Consider the following 19,673-nt stretch of genomic DNA (forward strand, 5'->3'; position numbering starts at 1 on the left):
AACGTACCAGGATGACGTTATCCTTATGATGTCATGTTGTGATGTCACACTGACCTCTCACCTCTCACACTCTCCTCCAGTAGTGGGAAACCAAGGCCTTCAGAAGACTTTGGGACATTCACCAAATTGGGACGAAAAAAAGGTTAATTACTCTGAGCTTTAAACACAATGCTCATTAGGGACAGCTGCTGGTCAACAATAAAAAGCAGCATTTGATGTTGATATACATTTTTTCCACAATATATATTGAACAAAAATATAAATGCAACATGCAACAATTTCAATTATTTTACTGAGTTACAGTTCATACAAGGAAATCAGTGTCACGCCCTGACCTTAGAGAGCCTTTTTTTATTTCTCTATTTGGTTAGGTCAGGGTGTGATTTGGGTGGGCATTCTATGTTTTCTATTTCTTTGTTTTTGGCTTTTCCCCACCTATGTTGTGGGTAATTATTTATTTTCTGTTTGTGTTTGTGTGCGCCACAGTTGCGTCACGTTTGTTTCTATTTACCTGTTCTTTTTGTAAAGGTTTCACTACGATTAAAATAAATGTGGAATTACATGCACGCTGCGCCTTGGCTCATCTATGACAGGGAGTTTGAAGACAGGGAACGTGACAATCAGTCAATTGAAATAAATTCATTAGGCCCTATTCTATGGATTGCACATGACTGGGCAGGGGCACAGTCATGGGTGCGCCTGGGAGGGCATAGGCTCGCCCACTTGGGAGCTAGGCCCATCCACTGGTGAGCCAGGCCCAGCCAATCAGAATATTTTTTCCCCACAAAAGGTCTTTGTTACAGACAGAAATACTCAGTTTCATCAGCTTTCCGGCTGACTGGTCTCAGACGATCCCACAAGTGAAGAAGCCGGATGTGGAGGTCCTGGGCTGGCGTAGTTACACGTGGTCTGGACGTACTGCCAAATTCTCTAAAACAACATTGGAGGCAGCTTATGTTAGCAAGAGCTCTGGTGGACAATCCTGCATGCCAATTGCATGCTCCCTCAAAACTTGAGACATCTGTGGCATTGTGTTGTGTGACAAAACTGCACATTTTAGTGGCCTTTTATTGTCCCCAGCACAAGGTGCACCTGTGTAATGACCATGCTGTTTAGTCAACTTCTTGATATGCCACACCTGTCAGGTGGATGTATTGTCTTGACAATGTTGAAATGCTCACTAAGAGGGAGGTAAACACATTTCTGCACAACATTCGAGAGAAATAAGCTTTTTGTGCGTATGGAAAATGTCTGGGATCTTTTACTTCAGCTCATGAAACATGGGACCAACACTTTACATGTTACGTTTATTTTTGTTCAGTATGTATCAAATCTCTGTGCTGCAGCATTTAGTTGTGGATATTATTAATAGTCTACAATCAGCTACCATTACAGGTTCTCCCCTTAAAACAAGCTTACCTTTTTTGCTGTCAAAATATGTGAGTCTATGGCATTATTTAGGATGCTTAAAACAGATTATACTGCACTAAATAAAACAAATTGTTTGAACAACAATGTGTTTCACATAAAACGACTTTCAAGATGTTGTGATTTCGCCATGATTCCACCCCATTCCCTGTCATCTGTGAGCGTTCTCTACCTGCTGAGCTACCGTTCAGGTAATTTGACTGGAAAAAATCCTAACAATAATGTAAGTACAGCACAGTGTCCAGTAGAGGTCAGTGTCTGAAAGCAACTAGGAATCAAAGAAAGCACCGGAACATTGGTGAAAGCAGTGGAATCTCACATTTTGCGACACCACTGCGCTACAGTGGCGTATATTCATGGATGCCAAGAGAAGCCAAGAAAAAAGTAAAAAACCAAACAAATAATGTATCTTTTGTCTCTCTGTAATTCATAATTTTCCTTCCATTTGCAAGAGGCTGAATGTATTTCACGAGAAAGCATCCGAGCGAGCGAAACAGCGCCCCTCTGTCTCTGTATGTGCAGCCCATCTATTTGATGCTGTCTGGTCAAAAAGAGTATGATATTGTTGCCACCCGTAGCATTGAATGCAAGGGAAGCCAGCGAGCATTTGGCCTCCCTTGATAAAAAAATTATACAATAATAGCCAATCTGTGTTGAGTAAGCTCAACTGTTAATGGTCCTGGCGCACCAAAATAAATCACATCACATCACACCAATCCCATCACGCAAAACATGTCAAACCAAAATCAGGAGTGATGTCAGATATACTGTACTGTTTGCTGTGATATCAAACCTCTTTGGAGAGACCTGAAAATAGCTGTGCAGCGACGCTCCCCATCCAACCTGACAGAGCTTGGGAGTATCTGCAGAGAAGAATGGGAGAAAGTCCACAAATACAGGTGTGCCAAGCTTGTAGCATCATACCCAAGAAGACTGAATCCTTCATTAAAAAATATATACAGTACCAGTCAAATGTTTGGACACACCTACTCATTCAAGGGTTTTTCTTTATTTTTACTATTTTCTACATTGTAGAATAATAGTGAAGACATCAAAACTATGAAATAACACATATGGAATCATGTAGTAAACAAAAAAGCGTTAAACAAATCAAAATATATTCTATATATCAGATGCTTCTAAGTAGCCACCCTTTGCCTTGATGACAGCTTTGCACACTCTTGGCATTCTCTCAACCAAGCTTCATGAGGTAGTCACATGGAATGCATTTCAATTAACAGGTGTGCCTTGTTAAAAGTAAATTTGTGGAATTTCTTTCCTTAATGCGTTTGAGCCAATCAGTTGTGTTGTGACAAGGTAGAGTTGGTATACAGAAGATAGCCCTATTTGGTAAAAGACCAAGTCTATATTATGGCAAGATTAGCTCAAATAAGCAAAGAGAAAAGGCAGTCCATCATTACTTTAAGACATAAAGGTCAGTCAATCTGGAAAATTTCAAGAACTTTGAAAGTTTCTTCAAGTGCAGTCACAAAAACCATAAAGCGCTATGATGAAACTGGCTCTCATGAGGACCGCCACAGGAAAGGAAGACCCAGAGTTACCTCTGCTGCAGAGGATAAGTTCATTAGTTACCAGCCTCAGAAATCAGCAATTAACTGCATCTCATATTGCAGCCCAAAGAAATGCTTCACAGAGTTCAAGTAACAGACACATCTTAACATCAACTGTTCAGAGGAGACTGCGTGAATCAGGCCTTCATGTTCGAATTTCTGCAAAGAATCCACTACTAAAGGACACCAATAATAAGAAGAGACTTGCTTGGGCCAAGAAACATGAGCAATGGACATTAGACCAGTGAAAATCTGTCCTTTGGTCTGATGAGTCCAAATGTGATATTTTGGGTTCCAAGAGTCGTGTCTTTGTGAGACGCAGAGTAGGTGAACGGATGATCTCTGCATGTATGGTTCCCACCGTGAAACATGGAGGAGGAGGTGTGATGTTGTGGGAGTGCTTTGCTGGTGACACTGTCTGTGATATATTTAGAATTCAAGGCACACTTAACCAGCGATACACCCTCCCATCTGGTTTGCGTTGTCATCAAGGCAAAGGGTGGCTACTTTGAAGAATCTAAACTCTAAAATAACACTTTTTTGGTTACTACATGATTCCATATGTGTTATTTCATAGTTTTGATGTCTTCATTACTATTCTACAATGTAGAAAATAGTCCAAATAAAGAAAACCTTTGAATGAGTTGGTGTGTCCAAACTTTTGACTGGTACTGTATGTAAATGTGATTTCAGTTTTTCGTTTTTTAATAAACGTGCAAACATGTCTAAAAACCTGTTTTTGCTTCGTCATTATGGGGTATTGTGTGTAGATTGATGATGATTTTTTAAAAGTCCATTTTAGAATAATGCTGTAGCAAAATGTGGAAAAATTCAAGGGGTCTGATTACTTCCAAATGCACTGTATATCTGCTGTTTGCTTATTTCACTCACCTCGACATCGTCGCTTTCTAAGTGCAAGTACGTGTTCGAATCCGTATCACCAACCAGCATTAGACACACAGCCTCTTCCACAGTGAAAAGTGGTGGCCACTTTGGCGCCGTCATTTTGAGCAATTAAGTGATTTTTTCCCCCTATTAAAAATCAAATGACAGCGAATACGACAACAGGTTGTTTGCAAGATGATTTTGCAACATTGACAAAGATATTATTGTTAGAAAAACAAGGCCACTATAGTAACTTCAAGAAAGTCAGCTGAAACCGCTATGGGTTCTAAAGAGTTATTAATATTGATTTTATTTCCGATTTTTCAGGTGTTGCAAGCACCCTCAGCACCCCTACTTTCTGATGCTATGCTTACTAGTTAGTATGTTTTACTAATAGTTCTTGCTTTAAGTCTGAAATGGGTCATTCAATTAGAATGGTTTGAACATTCATCTTTGTCAAATCCATTAAAGAAAAGTCTAACTTATCTCCTTATGTCTCCTGGTTAGCAACGGTTGTTACATTGTAACTACAAAGTAATGAAAACGGTCACTTCACTTTACATTAAGTTGCTCCTGGGTAAGTACATTGTAAATACATGTCTCCTGGTTAGCCTGTTGTCTGCAAAGGTTGCTCAATTGTATCTTCATAGTGATTATAAATGTTATACCCAACTGGGTTTCACTTTACATTAAGTTGCTTTCTCCTGGGTAGGTACATGATAATTGCAAGTATATCCTATGTAAATGCATTGTTCTTACGTTACACTTGATTCAGTATAGCCTTTGAGCCAGGTCATAACATAGAACTTAACTACTCGAAAATGACTGATAGTTAATGACAGGTGTGTCTTGTTACAGTTGTTGTTTCTAGGTCCTAGACTTTTTATCATCCCTGGTATTACCTGTAGATTTGATGGTAGTGGCACCCTGTAGGTCTGAGTCGTTAACATGATAATTCACATGTGACTTTCAAACTTGTGATTACAAATTATTAGCTACATACTGGAACAAGAAAATGTGTACTAACATCAGCAATTGCACATGTGGAATAACCTTCAGCAAGTGGATGTGTAATTATACATTCCTTTTCCCAATTATGTAATATCTGATAGCGCTAAACCCAATTACCATGCAATTACATAGTAATACCTATGTAACTACTATGTTGTTACTACAGTTATTACTGTGTAGTTACATAGTAATAGGGGCAACTTAATGTAAAGCGTTACCCTATTTCCTTTGGGACAGTGATGAGGACGGGTCTGGATTTGGTTGACAGCACACAGAAATCTCACCTATCCATTCAGAGAGACATGATAGGAGGTACAGTAGGAACATAAAATGCAATGTGCCTGAGCCCATAGCAGCTCAATACCATACATTTCTAGCATCCTCCACATAAACATGTATTCACGTCATTGATCAGTCATAAGGCAGGACAAGCAGAGGGAGGAAACTCTAAATTGGCCTACCACTGTCCTCTAGTGGTCAACATGAATTACTCAAATGTGGTTCCAGATGTGATTACTGTAATAATCTACTGAAATCTTAAAAGTACATTTTCACAAATATAATTAAGATGGATATATCAATATATGTATAATGCATGCATAATAACAGTCCTGACAAAGATTGAGCCTCACAAAAGTCCTTGAAAGGGGCCGTGAACACTGTAGCTGCAGAATACATTTGTCGGAAAATAATGAAAACAGACACATTTTATTTGTTTGTTGTTTCTCACTCCATTTTCTACTTCTCTATTTACTTGTGCATTGCACTTCATCACTTCATCACCATGTACATCCTGTGAGGGTAAACAGAACCCACAAAGAGAAACACAGAAACAGAAGTGAACACTTTTAGTAGTAATGCTTTTACAGCAGACAAGCAAACACGTACAGTAGTTGTATCCAAATCGTATCACATCCTCATGTACGTACGGCGGTTTCAACAACACACATCCACTATATATAGAGGTTAGCATTTTAACATTGCCTTAAGATTGCAGGTAGACAGAGGTTTCAATCAGCGAGGGAGCGTATAGGGCTTATCTCACAAACACACACACAACCTCGGTGTACATACATACTACACAGCCACAACTCCTGCCATTGGTATAGTCACCAGAAAACGCATCGGAGCCTACAGCGGACAGACAGTCTCTTTAGTTCTGCACTGCTCAGTGGTCAGTCAGTGCACACGTTAGTCCACAACCCAGGCGGTGCCATTTCACAAAGGATGGAACCCAGTAGACTTGACAATGTCAGTATGCAAGCGGAGAAAAAAAACCAAGTGAGTGGTTGTATCAGATGAAATAGATGTGCGGTGTCTCTCTTGTTCTCGTTTTAGCTAAATGGTCCACACAGACAGAGAGAACAAGCCTGGCTGAAACATTGATATGCAGTTTTCAGTATGTTAAGACGTAGCTGTACATGTCAGGTATTGTATGTTTTCATGAAATCCTTTCGGCGTGCTGATACACAGATGAGGGATAGACGGCTCCATGTTAGGGTCTGGATAGTAGTCTAACAAAACGCCAGTATCATGAGCATGTATTATGAGATGATGTGCCACCATATGCAGTAAGATAGAGTCCAAGTCCTTCAATTAGTGGTCCCAGTCAGTGCATGCAGAAAACATATGCTTCAAACAAACAGGGGGGGGGGCTCTTACTAAAGCAGATGCACATGAACATAAAATTGCTTGATGGGTTATTTGTCATACATCAGATACCATATTCTGAAACACCCATCTGCAAAACGGCATCAGCGACGTGTGCCCTTCGGTTAAAACGTCATGTCGCTCGTGATTCAATAGCAGAGGCTTCCGAGAGAGACAGCAGAGGGATAGGAAAGGACCCTACTGTATTTTACTAAACATTCTCCAAAATAAAACACCAGTTCTTCTTTGCGAGGGATCAAAAATAGAAATAAGCATCACAGTATGACACAAACATCCGATAGTACAAGTAAATAAGTTAACATCATTAAAAGTAAATACACTACTAATGGTGTTGATAAGCCTGATAAAACACTAGCAGCAGCAGGTTGGTTCTTAGATAAGTACAGTAGTGTGATATGGAATTATTTTATGATATATTTTACATCCTGGTTCCTACGAGACTGTAGACACCGGACAGTGACTGTAGAGATGAGAATGAGTACCTTTCGAGTGACTATAGGCTGCAAACGAGTCACCAGACTAACCTAAAGACGTACTGCACCTTTCTAAGACGGGAGGATAAGTAAACACAAGAACCAGCCAGTTGTGCTTTTTTGAAACACCGAGTCTCTTTTGTTGTTATTTGACAGTTAAACATTGTTAAACATCTTCCTTGGCGATTATAGTTCATACAGTCATATCCTGGCTGTTACACAGCACCTGTGACTAACCACACTGTGACTACAGGTATGTCATTATCACCCGTGTCCGGTGTATTAGGTGGACAGTATCACTATTTGGTGATGTGTCTCCATAGACAGCTGGATGACTCTGCGTTGCTTGGTTCAGGACTAGGACACGTAGGACAGCATTGAACAGTTCTTGTTGGACGGTGCTGCCACCAGATACATAAGATAGGTGGGTAGGCAGATCTTTTTCTGACACGGTTATTACACTGTTAGTCTGGCTACTGAAGTCTCTATGGAGTCCACGGGACAGTAAAGAGAAGAGAAGGAGGCGGGAGTCACAGATCTGGTGGGAGCTTGATTACTGTTCACGGAGGGGTCAGGGGTGGGTGGGCAGGAACTCAGTCTCGCTTTCTCGCTCTCTTTTTCTATCAGCTCAGTAGAGTGCTTTTTGTCCTTGGCTGTCAAATTCTGACCAGGCGTCATTCAGCTCCATAAAAATCATCTTGGCATATTGTTCATAGGGCTGTCCCGTGGCCTGGGAGAGGGGAAGATGGGGGAAAAAAACATCAATCAGTAGGCAAGTTTCCTATTGACCCAGGTTTATCCGCCAAAAGCAATGTCACCAAAAAATGTATTGCGATGTGTAATGGAAAACGGCAGCTATAGAAGAAATGTTCTAAAGATTGAAAAAATCTGTTCAACAGGAGTGGATCCGTTCAACAGGGGTGGATTTCTTTTGTCAACCTTTCTTTGTTGCGACAAATGTTGATGGAAATGTTGACTGAATATTTTTCAAATAAACGATGATTGCCGAATCATTTGGAAGGTACTGATATCATCACGTAACCATAGTATAAAGCTCCACTCCACATTTCATTCGAAATGCCTACTGCTTACCAAAGCAATAAATAGAATGCAATGAAGTATAATTTTGGTGCGCTTTTGTGTTTTTCCGCTAATTGCATTATGAAACGAACATTCGCGCGTAGCCTACCGCCTTGTGTGCATTGCTGAGCTTATAATGTGAAGAAATAATAAACTCAGCAAAAAAAGAAACGTCCCCTTTTCAGGGCCCTGTCTTTCAAAGATAATTCGTAAAAATCCAAATAACTTCACAGATCTTCAATGTAAAGGGTTTAAACACTGTTTACAATGCTTGTTCAAGTGGCGGCAGGTAGCCTAATGGTTAGAGCATTGGGTTAGCCTAATGGTTAGAGCCCCTGAACAAGGCAGTTAACCCACTGTTCCTAGGCCGTCATTGTAAATAAGAATTTGTTCTTAACTGACTTTCCTAGTTAAATAAAATGAACCATAAAGAATTAATAAAAATGCACCTGTGGAATGGTCGTTAAGACACTAACAGCTTACAGATGTTAGGCAATTAAGGTCACAATTATGAAAACTTAGGACACTAAAGAGGCCGTTCTACTGACTGAAAAACACCAAAAGAAAGATGCCCAGGGTCCCTGCTCATCTGTGTGAACGTGCCTGAGGCATGAGGACTGCAGATGTGGCCAGGGCAATAAATTGCAATGTCCGTACTGTGAGATGCTTAAGACAGTGCTACAGGGAGACAGGACGGACAGCTGATCGTCCTCGCAGTAGCAGACCACGTGTAACACCTGCACAGGATCGGTACATCTGAACATCACACCTGTGGGACAGGTACAGGATGTAAACAACAACGGCCCGAGTTACACCAGGGAACGCACAATCCCTCCATCAGTGCTCAGACTGTCCGCAATAGGCTGAGAGAGGCTGGACAGAGGGCTTGTAGGCCTGTTGTAAGGCAGGTCCTCACCAGACATCACCGGCAACAACATCGCCTATGGGCACAAACCCACCGTCGCTGGACCAGACAGGACAGGCAAAAAGTGCTCTTCACTGACGAGTTGGGGTTTTGTCTCACCAGGGCTGATGGTCGGATTCGCGTTTATCATCGAAGGAATGAGCGTTACACCGAGGCTTGTACTCCGGAGCGGGATCGAGGTGGAGGGTCCCTGTAACGCACAGCATCATCGGACTGAGCTTGTTGTCATTGCAGGCAATCTCAACGCTGTGCGTTACAGGGAAGACATCCTCCTCCCTCATGTGGTACCCTTCCTGCAGACTCATCCTGACATGACCCTCCAGCATGACAATGCCACCAGCCATACTGCTCGTTCTGTACGTGATTTCCTGCAAGACAGGAATGTCAGGGTTCTGCCATGGCCAGCGAAGAGCCCGGGTCTCAATCCCATTGAGCACGTCTGGGACCTGTTGGATCGGAGGGTGAGGGCTAGGGCCATTCCCCCAGAAATGTCCGGGAAACTTGCAGGTGCCTTGGTGGAAAAGTGGGGTAACATCTCACAGCAAGAACTGGCAAATCTGGTGCAGTCCATGAGGAGAAGATGCACTGCAGTACTTAATGCAGCTGGTGGCCACACCAGATACTGACTGTTACTTTTGATTTTGACCCCCCCTTTGTTCAGGGACACATTATTCCATGTCACATGTCTTTGGAACTTGTTCATTTTATGTCTCAGTTGTTGAATGTTGTTATGTTCATATACATTTTACACATGTTAAGTTTGCTGAAAATAAACACAGTTGACAGTGAGAGGACATTTCTTTTTTTGCTCAGTTTAGTTTATCAACATTTTAAGCTAAAGGTTCTGATCTGTTGCATCAGCCTCATAGCTTTAAACACGTTTTTTTTAAAATGATCTATCGTCCCACAACTGTCCGTTTGGAATAGGCTATTTATTTCTCGACAAGCTGACCAATAGAATAGGTCAACTTTTCTCCTATGGGGAATAGCAGAAACCCCAAACAGCAGAGGCTAGTGATTTTGCTATTCGTTACTCGTCTTGTTGGCTGAGAAAAAAGTAAATGTGGACAGTTATTCTAACATCTTCAACGTGCACATCAATGTGACAATTCGGGTGAGAAGGTCTCCCCAAGTTGCATGTTCTGTTAAGATAAATGACCATAATCTAAATGTGATTTCTGTCATTCTGAGCACTGTGGGTGGACGCCCTAATCAGGTTACGCACCCAATGCATATTGGTCCGGTAAATGAAAATGTTGCCGGTCAAATGTCCGGAGCCACATTTTCCTAACGGAAACCCTGATGTGTGTGCGCGTGGGTGTGGGTGTGAGCGTGGAAACGTGTGTGCTTGCTTGCGTACGTGTGTGTTACACTGTGTGTAATGTAAACCTCTCCCTTCCATCTCACCTTGTCTGGATGGACCACCAGCACGGCTTTGCGGTAAACCTTCTTGACCTGCTCTGGGGTCACCAGGTCAGCCATGCCTACAGGCTTCCAGCGGGTCTCCCCCTCCCAGAGCACCGTGTGCATGGTGGAAAGCAAGGCCCGGATGTTACGCTCCTTGCCCTCGATCCAATCCAGAATCTGAGGGTAGAGAGGGGAGAGCCAGGGTCAGATAAACAGGAGTCCCACCGATACAACAAAGATCTCACAAGCCTTCTTCCAAATCTTCAGCTGGTTTTTCTCTGGCTGTCTAAAGAGGCTCTAATAATATATGCCATTTGGCAGACAGTTTTATGTAAATCAACTTACAGTGATGCGTGCATACATTTTACATGTGGGTGGTCCTGGGAATCAAACCATCTATCCTGGCGTTGTAAGCGCCATGCTCTACCAACTGAGCTACAGAGGACCAACAGTTGACTCCCTTCCCCCCTGTAGTCCTACTGTATCTTCACGGAATTCTCCAACTCTTGGTCCAAGGCTAGTAATTGGCCACTGACTACCTTGAGTTTCTCGGGGTCCATCTCTTTAGCCATCTCCTCCTTTCTCATCTCTGCTATTGTCCTGGGACCTTCCTTCTTTTTGGCTCCAGCGAAGCCTTGGCCAGACAGCAGGTCATCGAAGTTAGCCGTTGCAACTTTGGGCTTGGTACCTGGGAGGGAGAACGTAACATCTTCTCTCATCTCATCTTACAAAACAGTATATGTGCAGTCTTATGATGAATGACTACCAGCACAAATCACATGCGTACAGGTCCGTTTCAGGTGGCACATTTGTCCATTAATCAAGAGCAACACGTGTTATTTTTGGGGAAAAACAACCCAACAGTCTATCCATCCCAGTATGATTACAACCAGTCTCCCACTGACTCACCCATGTTGGGCTGTGGTTTCCCGGCTGCATTGGGAGCAGCCCCTCCACCCATGGCAGAGAAGCTGATGTTGTAGTTGGGTCTGTTGGAGGGGGAGGTGTGCGGCATGGAGTGGCTGGGGCTGGGTTTGGCCTGGGAGGGCGGGCCACCCTGACCCTGGGGTTGGGGCTGGGGCTGCCACCCTGCCTGCCCTCCAACACCGGGCTGCCAGGATGGGAAGCCTGTGTTTCCCTGCCAGCCCCCACCGTGCTGGGGCGATGGAGGAGGTCGTGAGGGGGAGCCCGTGGGTGGGAAGGCAGGGGTGGTGCCTGTAGGGGTGGTAGGCTTACTGGAGAAGCCAGAGCCTCCTATAGACCGAGGTATAAGGAGGAAAGTTCAACACAGAGAATGAAGTTATCTATCTATAGCATAACTGTAATAACACAACCAGCATAACATAACGTAACATGACATGACATATTTTAAAGCATCTGTTAGTACAGTATTGAAAGCCTTCACTGACCTCCCAGACTGCCCCCCAGGTTTCCAATATCAGCGAAGGGGTCCAGGGTCTTGGGTTTGGCCTGGTGTGTGGGGGTGCTGTGGACTGACCCGGTAGGACTGGTACTGGCTGACTTACTGCCCATACTGAACCCCCCTCCTAACACAGAATTCACAACAACACAGTTGAAATACTGTACAGTACAGTAGGCACTGCCGTTCTATGAATGTGATTCTCATGAGCACCAGTAGAGGGCACTATTAACACATGCTTGCTTGCTTATGGTGGCACAATATGCTGGATGATAGATAGCATGCCATAGCTCTCTGTTGTTCGTGGCCTATGTTCTCAGACTAGTGCCTCTGCAGATGTTGCACATCAGTAGAGTTTACCTGGAGCTGCAGACTTGTTCCAGTCCCATCCTCCCATGGCGTTGGGAGGCTGCTGAATGGTGACCACAGGGGTGGTGGGCGGGACTGGGGAGCTCCGTCCTATCAGAGCACAGAAACATCAGTGACAGACACGCCTAACAGACAATCGGAGGAAGGAGACGAGGTCATGCTACCATCACACACAGACATATAACCATACCACAAATCATAACCACATTATTACCATTGCCGTTAGGCTACCCAACTAAGAGTGGAACCATACCAATACCAATAGCAATAACTGTAACCATACAAGAGCCATTCCATTCACATCTCCCTCAAAACCTGCAGCTTAAATTCCCATTGATCATCACACATTATGTGCATGCATATGCAGTACATTCCCCAACACAAAAGTTTGGCTAAAGCAACAGAGTACCAGTGTAAAGAAGTGGATAGTGAGAAACGTTAGTGGATAGATAGTGCCTCTACAGATGCAGTGTAGTCATGCCATCACCCTTGCCAGTGTTCTGCATAGTGGGGGACGGAGAGCGAGCTGCATGCAGGAGGGGGGCAGGCAGCCCCCGGTTACCAAGGTTACCTGCTGGACCCCGGAAGGAACCCATCAGCTCCTGGGGCTTGGGCATCGGACCCGCCCCAAATGGGTCGAACGCTGGGTGGGCAGAGAGAAAAGCATAAACCATTACTTTACTATTCAATTCAATACAATACATTTTATTTATCTTGGACAGTCACTTATTTCTGTCAGGCATAGGATACAGATAGATACACATACTATGTACACATCTGCAAGAAAATAAAATAAAGAACAGACAAATAAACCTGAATTCACTGCGTGGTCACCCACGACTCCAACACCATCATTAAGTTTGCCGACGGCACAGCGGTGGTAGGCCTGATCACTGACAACGATGAGACAGCCTATAGGGAGGAGGTCAGACAACAACCTCTCCCTCAATGTGAGCAAGACAAAAGAGCTGAGTGTGGACCACAGGAAAAGGAGGGCCGAGCATACCCCCATTCACATTGACAGGGCTTTAGTGGAATGGGTCGAGAGCTTCAAGTTCCTTGGTGTCCACATCACCCATGAACTATTATGGTCCAAACACAAGACAGTCGTGAAGAGGGCATGACAACGCCTATTCCCCCTCAGGAGACTGAACAGATTTGGCATGGGTCCTCAAATCCTCAAAAGGTTCTACAGCTGCACCATCGAGAGCATCCTGACTGGTTGCAACACCACTTAGTATGGCAACTGCTCGGCATCCGACCGTAAGGTGCTACAGAGGTTAGTGCGTACGGCCCAGTACATCACTGCGGCCAAGCTTCCTGCCATCCAGGACCTCTATACCAGGCGGTGTCAGAGGAAGGCCCTAAAAATTGTCAAAGACGTCAGCCACCCTAGTCATAGACTATCTCTGCTACCACACAGCAAGTGGTACCGGAGCACCAAGTCTAGGTCCAAAAAGCTCCTTAACAGCATCTACCCGCAAGCCATAAAACTGCTAAGCAGTTAATCAAATGTCTACACAGACTTTTGCACTGCTGCTACTTGCTATTTACCTATGCATAGTCACTTTATCCCTAACTACAGTACATGTACACATTACCTCAACTAACCTGTACCTCAACTAACCTAACCTGTACCTGTACCCCCTGTATATAGCCTCGTTATTATTATTTTGTTGTGTTACATTTTTTATTACTTTATTTTATATTCATTATTTTCTTAATACATTTATTTTATTTTATTCTGCATTGTTGGTTAAAGGCCTGTAAGTAAGCATTTCATGGTAAGGTCTACACCCGTTTTATTCGGCGCAGGTGACAAATACAATTTGATTTGATTTGAATTTAGTTGATCAGCAACTATGTACAGTTGAAGTCGGAAGTTTACATACACCTTAGCCAAATACATTTAAACTCAGTTCCACAATTGCTGACATTTAATCCTAGTAAAAATGCCCTGTCTTAGGTCAGTTAGGATCATCACTTTATTTTAAGAATGTGAAATGTCAGAATAATAGTAGAGAGAATGATTTATTAGCCTTCCACAACCTTCCCACAATAAGTTGGGTGAATTTTGGCCCATTCCTCCTGACAGAGCTGGTGTAACTGAGTCAGGTTTGTAGGCATCTTTGCTCGCACACGCCTTTTCAGTTCTGTCCACAAATTTCTGTAGGATTGAGGTCAGGGCTTTGTGATGGCCACTCCAATAACTTGACTTTGTTGTCCTTAAGCCATTTTGCCACAACTTTGGAAGTATGCTTGGGGTCATTGTCTATTTGGAAGACCCATTTGCGACCAAGCTTCAACTTCCTGACTGATGTCTTGAGATGTTGCTTCAATATATCCACATCATTTTCCTCCCTCATGATGCCATCTATTTTGTGAAGTGCACCAGTCCCTCCTGCAGCAAAGCACCCCCACAACATGATGCTGCCGCCCCCGTGCTTCACGGTTGGGATGGTGTTCTTCGGCTTGCAAGCATCCCCCTTTTTCCTCCAAACATAATGATGGTCATTATGGCCAAGAAGTTCTATTTTTGTTTTGTCAGACCAGATGACATTTCTCCAAAAAGTACGATCTTTGTCCCCATGTGCAGTTGCAAACTGTTGTCTGGCTTTTTTATGGCTGTTTTGGAGCAGTGGCTTCTTCCTTGCTGAGTGGCCTTTCAGGTTATGTCGATATAGGACTTGTTTAACTGTGGAGAGAGATACTTTTGTACCCGTTTCCTCCAGCACCTTCACAAGGTCCTTTGATGTTATTTTGGGATTGATTTGCACTTTTCGTACCAAAGTACGTTCTGTCTCTAGGAGACAGAACGCGTCTCCTTCCTGAGCGGGATGACGGCTGCGTGGTCCCATGGTGTTTATACTTGCGTACTATTGTTTGTACAGATGAACGTGGTACCTTCAGGCGTTTGGAAATTGCTCCCAGTGATGAACCAGACTTGTGGAGGTCTACAATTTTTTTTATGAGGTCTTGGCTGATCTCTTTTGATTTCCCCTTGATGTCAAGCAAAGAGGTATTGAGTTTGAAGGTAGGCCTTGAAATACATCCACAGGTACACGTCCAATTGACTCAAATTATGTCAATTAGCCTATCAGAAGCTTCTAAAGCCAGGACATAATTGTCTGGAATTTTCCAAGCTGTTTAAAGCCACAGTCAAGTTAGTGTATGTAAACTTCTGACCGACAGGAATTGTGATACAGTGAATTATAAGTGAAATAAACAATTGTTGGAAAAATTAATTGTGTCATGCACAAAGTAGATGTCCTAACCGACTTGCCAAAACTATAGTTTGTTAACAAGAAATGTGTGGAGTGGTTGAAAAACGAGTTTTAATGACTCCAACCTAAGTGTATGTAAACTTCCGACTTAAACTGTATGTTATAATATCCATTGACTACGCACCTGGGGAGGGGCAAGGAGAGGTGGAGGGAGGGGCTATTTTCTGGGGGGTGGACTGGGCCGAGGCGGGCCCACTTCCAGGCGGGGGCTGGGGGGAGGCTCCAAACAGATCCCCCAGGAGGTCCGTGGTGGTGTTGGTGGTGGGGGGCTGGGGTTTGGGGCAGGGGGGGTTCACAGCAGCCCCATCCAGGCCCAGGAGGTCCATCTCTTCTGGGGGAGGAGGAGCAGTGGCGTGGGCCTGAGGCTGCTCTGGTCTCTTGGGGCCCCTGGGGCCAGCCTGGGCCCCTCCGTGTCTCTCTCCGCTAGCGTTGCTCTGCTGGCTGGACAGGGACAGCATTTCATCATCAGACGGCTCACTGTCCTCCCCGTGAGGGCGACCATCTGAACCACTGTGGGACCGGCTCGGCTCTACACGGGTCAGAGGACGGAGAGAGGGGAGGGGGAGAGGAGAGAGATAAGAGGTAGGTCACATCAGGAAAACGTGGTCTTCCTTTAATACATGGGTTTGCTTCCCACAAAGTATTCTACAGGAGAACAGGAAATATAACTTTGCTATAGGTATGCATATTGCTAGCCACCACAGCAGAGTGACAAAGCTAATCTAACATCGCCCAGGGGATATTGCCTCTAACAAGGAGCTGATTTCCTTTAACTACAATAGCTAGTATCTCTACAATAGTTAGTATCTCTTTCCTCTCTGGAAAGGGTTCTACATTGAACTCAAAAGGGTTATACCTGGAACCAAAAAGGGGTTTTCAAAGGGTTATCCTATGGGGACAGCTGAAGAACCCTTTTAGGTTCTAGATAACACCTTTTTTAATAAGAGTGTTTTGTGGTCTCCTCTACTCCAGACCTTACCCTCCAAGTCCAGTCCCTCCATCTCATCTTGGAAGGAGAGAATGAAACCAATGTTAGGTTAAGACAGAATGTCAACCGCAGCTCTCAGTTAGCGGTGGCCATATGAGTGTCTGTCTATGTTTAGCTATCTGTATCACTGTGCATAGTTTCCATTTGCGTGTGTACCTCGGTGCATCTGGGCATGTGTGTGTCTTGGAGCATACAGTGTGTGTACCTCTGTGTCAGCGCTTGTATCAATGCCGTGTTCATCTGTGTCCTGTTGTATGTGTATGCTGTATGTTGCATGCGTGCGTGTCAGGGTTTCCTTTTGACAACTTGACCGGGAAGATTCTAATTTACCGCCCATTTGAGAAATTTGCCGGATCCATATGCATTGGGTGCATAACCCATTAGAGCGTCCACCCACGGTGCTCAGAATGACAGAAATCACATTTAAATTGTGGTAATTCATCTTAACAGAACATGCAACTCCTGTAATGAAGCAACCAATAAAACATTTTCCAAAATATAATTCAAGGGAAAACACCCTTCTAAAACAGTGCACCTGGGAAAACACCCTTCTAAACAGTGACCTGGGAAAACACCCTTCTAAAACAGTGCACCTGGGAAAACACCATTCTAAACAGTGCACCTGGGAAAACACCATTCTAAAACAGTGCACCTGGGAAAACACCATTCTAAAACAGTGCACCTGGGAAAACTCCCTTCTAAACAGTGCACCTGGGAAAACACCCTTCTAAACAGTGCACCTGGGAAAACACCCTTCTAAAACAGTGCACCTGGGAAAACACCCTTCTAAACAGTGCACCTGGGAAACACCCTTCTAAACAGTGCACCTGGGAAAACACCCTTCTAAACAGTGCACCTGGGAAAACACCCTTCTAAACAGTGCACCTGGGAAAACACCCTTCTAAACAGTGCACCTGGGAAAACACCCTTCTAAACAGTGCACCTGGGAAAACACCCTTCTAAACAGTGCACCTGGGAAAACACCCTTCTAAACAGTGCACCTGGGAAACACCCTTCTAAACAGTGCACCTGGGAAAACACCCTTCTAAACAGTGAACCTGGGAAAACACCCTTCTAAACAGTGCACCTGGGAAAACACCCTTCTAAACAGTGCACCTGGGAAAACACCCTTCTAAACAGTGCACCTGGGAAACACCCTTCTAAACAGTGCACATGGGCAAACACCCTTCTAAACAGTGCACCTGGGAAAACACCCTTCTAAACAGTGCACCTGGGAAAATACCCTTCTAAACAGTGCACCTGGGAAAACACCCTTCTAAACAGTGCACCTGGGAAAACACCCTTCTAAAACAGTGCACCTGGGAAAACACCCTTCTAAACAGTGCACCTGGGAAAACACCCTTCTAAAACAGTGCACCTGGGAAAACACCCTTCTAAACTGTGCACCTGGGAAAACACCCTTCTAAACAGTGCACCTGGGAAAACACCCTTCTAAACAGTGCACCTGGGAAAACACCCTTCTAAACAGTGCACCTGGGAAAACACCATTCTAAACTGTGCACCTGGGAAAACACCCTTCTAAAACAGTGCACCTGGGAAAACACCATTCTAAACAGTGCACCTGGGAAACACCCTTCTAAACAGTGCACCTGGGAAAACACCCTTCTAAACAGTGCACCTGGGAAAACACCCTTCTAAACAGTGCACCTGGGAAAACACCCTTCTAAACAGTGCACCTGGGAAAACACCCTTCTAAAACAGTGCACCTGGGAAAACACCCTTCTAAACTGTGCACCTGGGAAAACACCCTTCTAAACAGTGCACCTGGGAAAACACCCTTCTAAACAGTGCACCTGGGAAAACACCCTTCTAAACAGTGCACCTGGGAAAACACCCTTCTAAACAGTGCACCTGGGAAAACACCATTCTAAACTGTGCACCTGGGAAAACACCCTTCTAAAACAGTGCACCTGGGAAAACACCATTCTAAACTGTGCACCTGGGAAAACACCCTTCTAAACAGTGACCTGGGAAAACACCCTTCTAAAACAGTGCACCTGGGAAAACACCATTCTAAACAGTGCACCTGGGAAAACACCATTCTAAAACAGTGCAACTGGGAAAACACCCTTCTAAACAGTGCACCTGGGAAAACACCCTTCTAAACAGTGCACCTGGGAAAACACCCTTCTAAAACAGTGCACCTGGGAAAACACCATTCTAAACAGTGCACCTGGGAAACACCCTTCTAAACAGTGCACCTGGGAAAACACCCTTCTAAACAGTGCACCTGGGAAAACACCCTTCTAAACAGTGCACCTGGGAAAACACCCTTCTAAACAGTGCACCTGGGAAAACACCCTTCTAAACAGTGCACCTGGGAAAACACCCTTCTAAACAGTGCACCTGGGAAAACACCCTTCTAAACAGTGCACCTGGGAAAACACCCTTCTAAACAGTGCACCTGGGAAACACCCTTCTAAACAGTGCACCTGGGAAAACACCCTTCTAAACAGTGAACCTGGGAAAACACCCTTCTAAACAGTGCACCTGGGAAAACACCCTTCTAAACAGTGCACCTGGGAAAACACCCTTCTAAACAGTGCACCTGGGAAACACCCTTCTAAACAGTGCACATGGGAAAACACCCTTCTAAACAGTGCACCTGGGAAAACACCCTTCTAAACAGTGCACCTGGGAAAACACCCTTCTAAACAGTGCACCTGGGAAAACACCCTTCTAAAACAGTGCACCTGGGAAAACACCCTTCTAAAACAGTGCACCTGGGAAAACACCCTTCTAAACAGTGCACCTGGGAAAACACCCTTCTAAAACAGTGCACCTGGGAAAACACCATTCTAAACAGTGCACCTGGGAAAACACCATTCTAAACAGTGCACCTGGGAAAACACCATTATAAACTGTGCACCTGGGAAAACACCCTTCTAAACAGTGCACCTGGGAAAACACCATTCTAAACAGTGCACCTGGGAAAACACCCTTCTAAACAGTGCACCTGGGAAAACACCCTTCTAAAACAGTGCACCTGGGAAAACACCATTCTAAACAGTGCACCTGGGAAAACACCATTCTAAAACAGTGCACCTGGGAAAACACCATTCTAAACAGTGCACCTGGGAAAACACCATTCTAAACAGTGCACCTGGGAAAACACCCTTCTAAAACAGTGCACCTGGGAA

At 44.3% G+C, this 19,673-nt stretch overlaps 1 protein-coding gene across 9 annotated transcripts in view; it reads right to left on the minus strand.

The window, feature by feature from the left end:
• Positions 1–5,584: 5,584 nt before the first annotated feature.
• LOC139578721 (auxilin-like) overlaps positions 5,585–19,673 on the minus strand; it is a 71,250-nt gene continuing 57,161 nt past the window's right edge. For 6 of the 9 annotated variants that reach the window (XM_071406693.1, XM_071406696.1, XM_071406694.1 and 3 more), the window contains 8 exons: positions 15,649–16,053; positions 12,728–12,883; positions 12,232–12,330; positions 11,861–11,998; positions 11,361–11,705; positions 10,991–11,139; positions 10,452–10,628; positions 5,585–7,769 (listed from right to left, as the gene is read on the minus strand). In XM_071406693.1, the coding sequence (XP_071262794.1) occupies positions 7,668–7,769; positions 10,452–10,628; positions 10,991–11,139; positions 11,361–11,705; positions 11,861–11,998; positions 12,232–12,330; positions 12,728–12,883; positions 15,649–16,053 (1,571 nt within the window). In that variant the 3' untranslated portion in view covers positions 5,585–7,667. The remainder of the gene's footprint in view (positions 7,770–10,451; positions 10,629–10,990; positions 11,140–11,360; positions 11,706–11,860; positions 11,999–12,231; positions 12,331–12,727; positions 12,884–15,648; positions 16,054–19,673) is intronic. The other 3 variants (XM_071406692.1, XM_071406698.1, XM_071406690.1) reach the window with 2 other exon arrangements.

The sequence above is a fragment of the Salvelinus alpinus genome, chromosome 6, assembly GCF_045679555.1.
Source record: "Salvelinus alpinus chromosome 6, SLU_Salpinus.1, whole genome shotgun sequence".
NCBI lineage: Eukaryota > Metazoa > Chordata > Actinopteri > Salmoniformes > Salmonidae > Salvelinus > Salvelinus alpinus.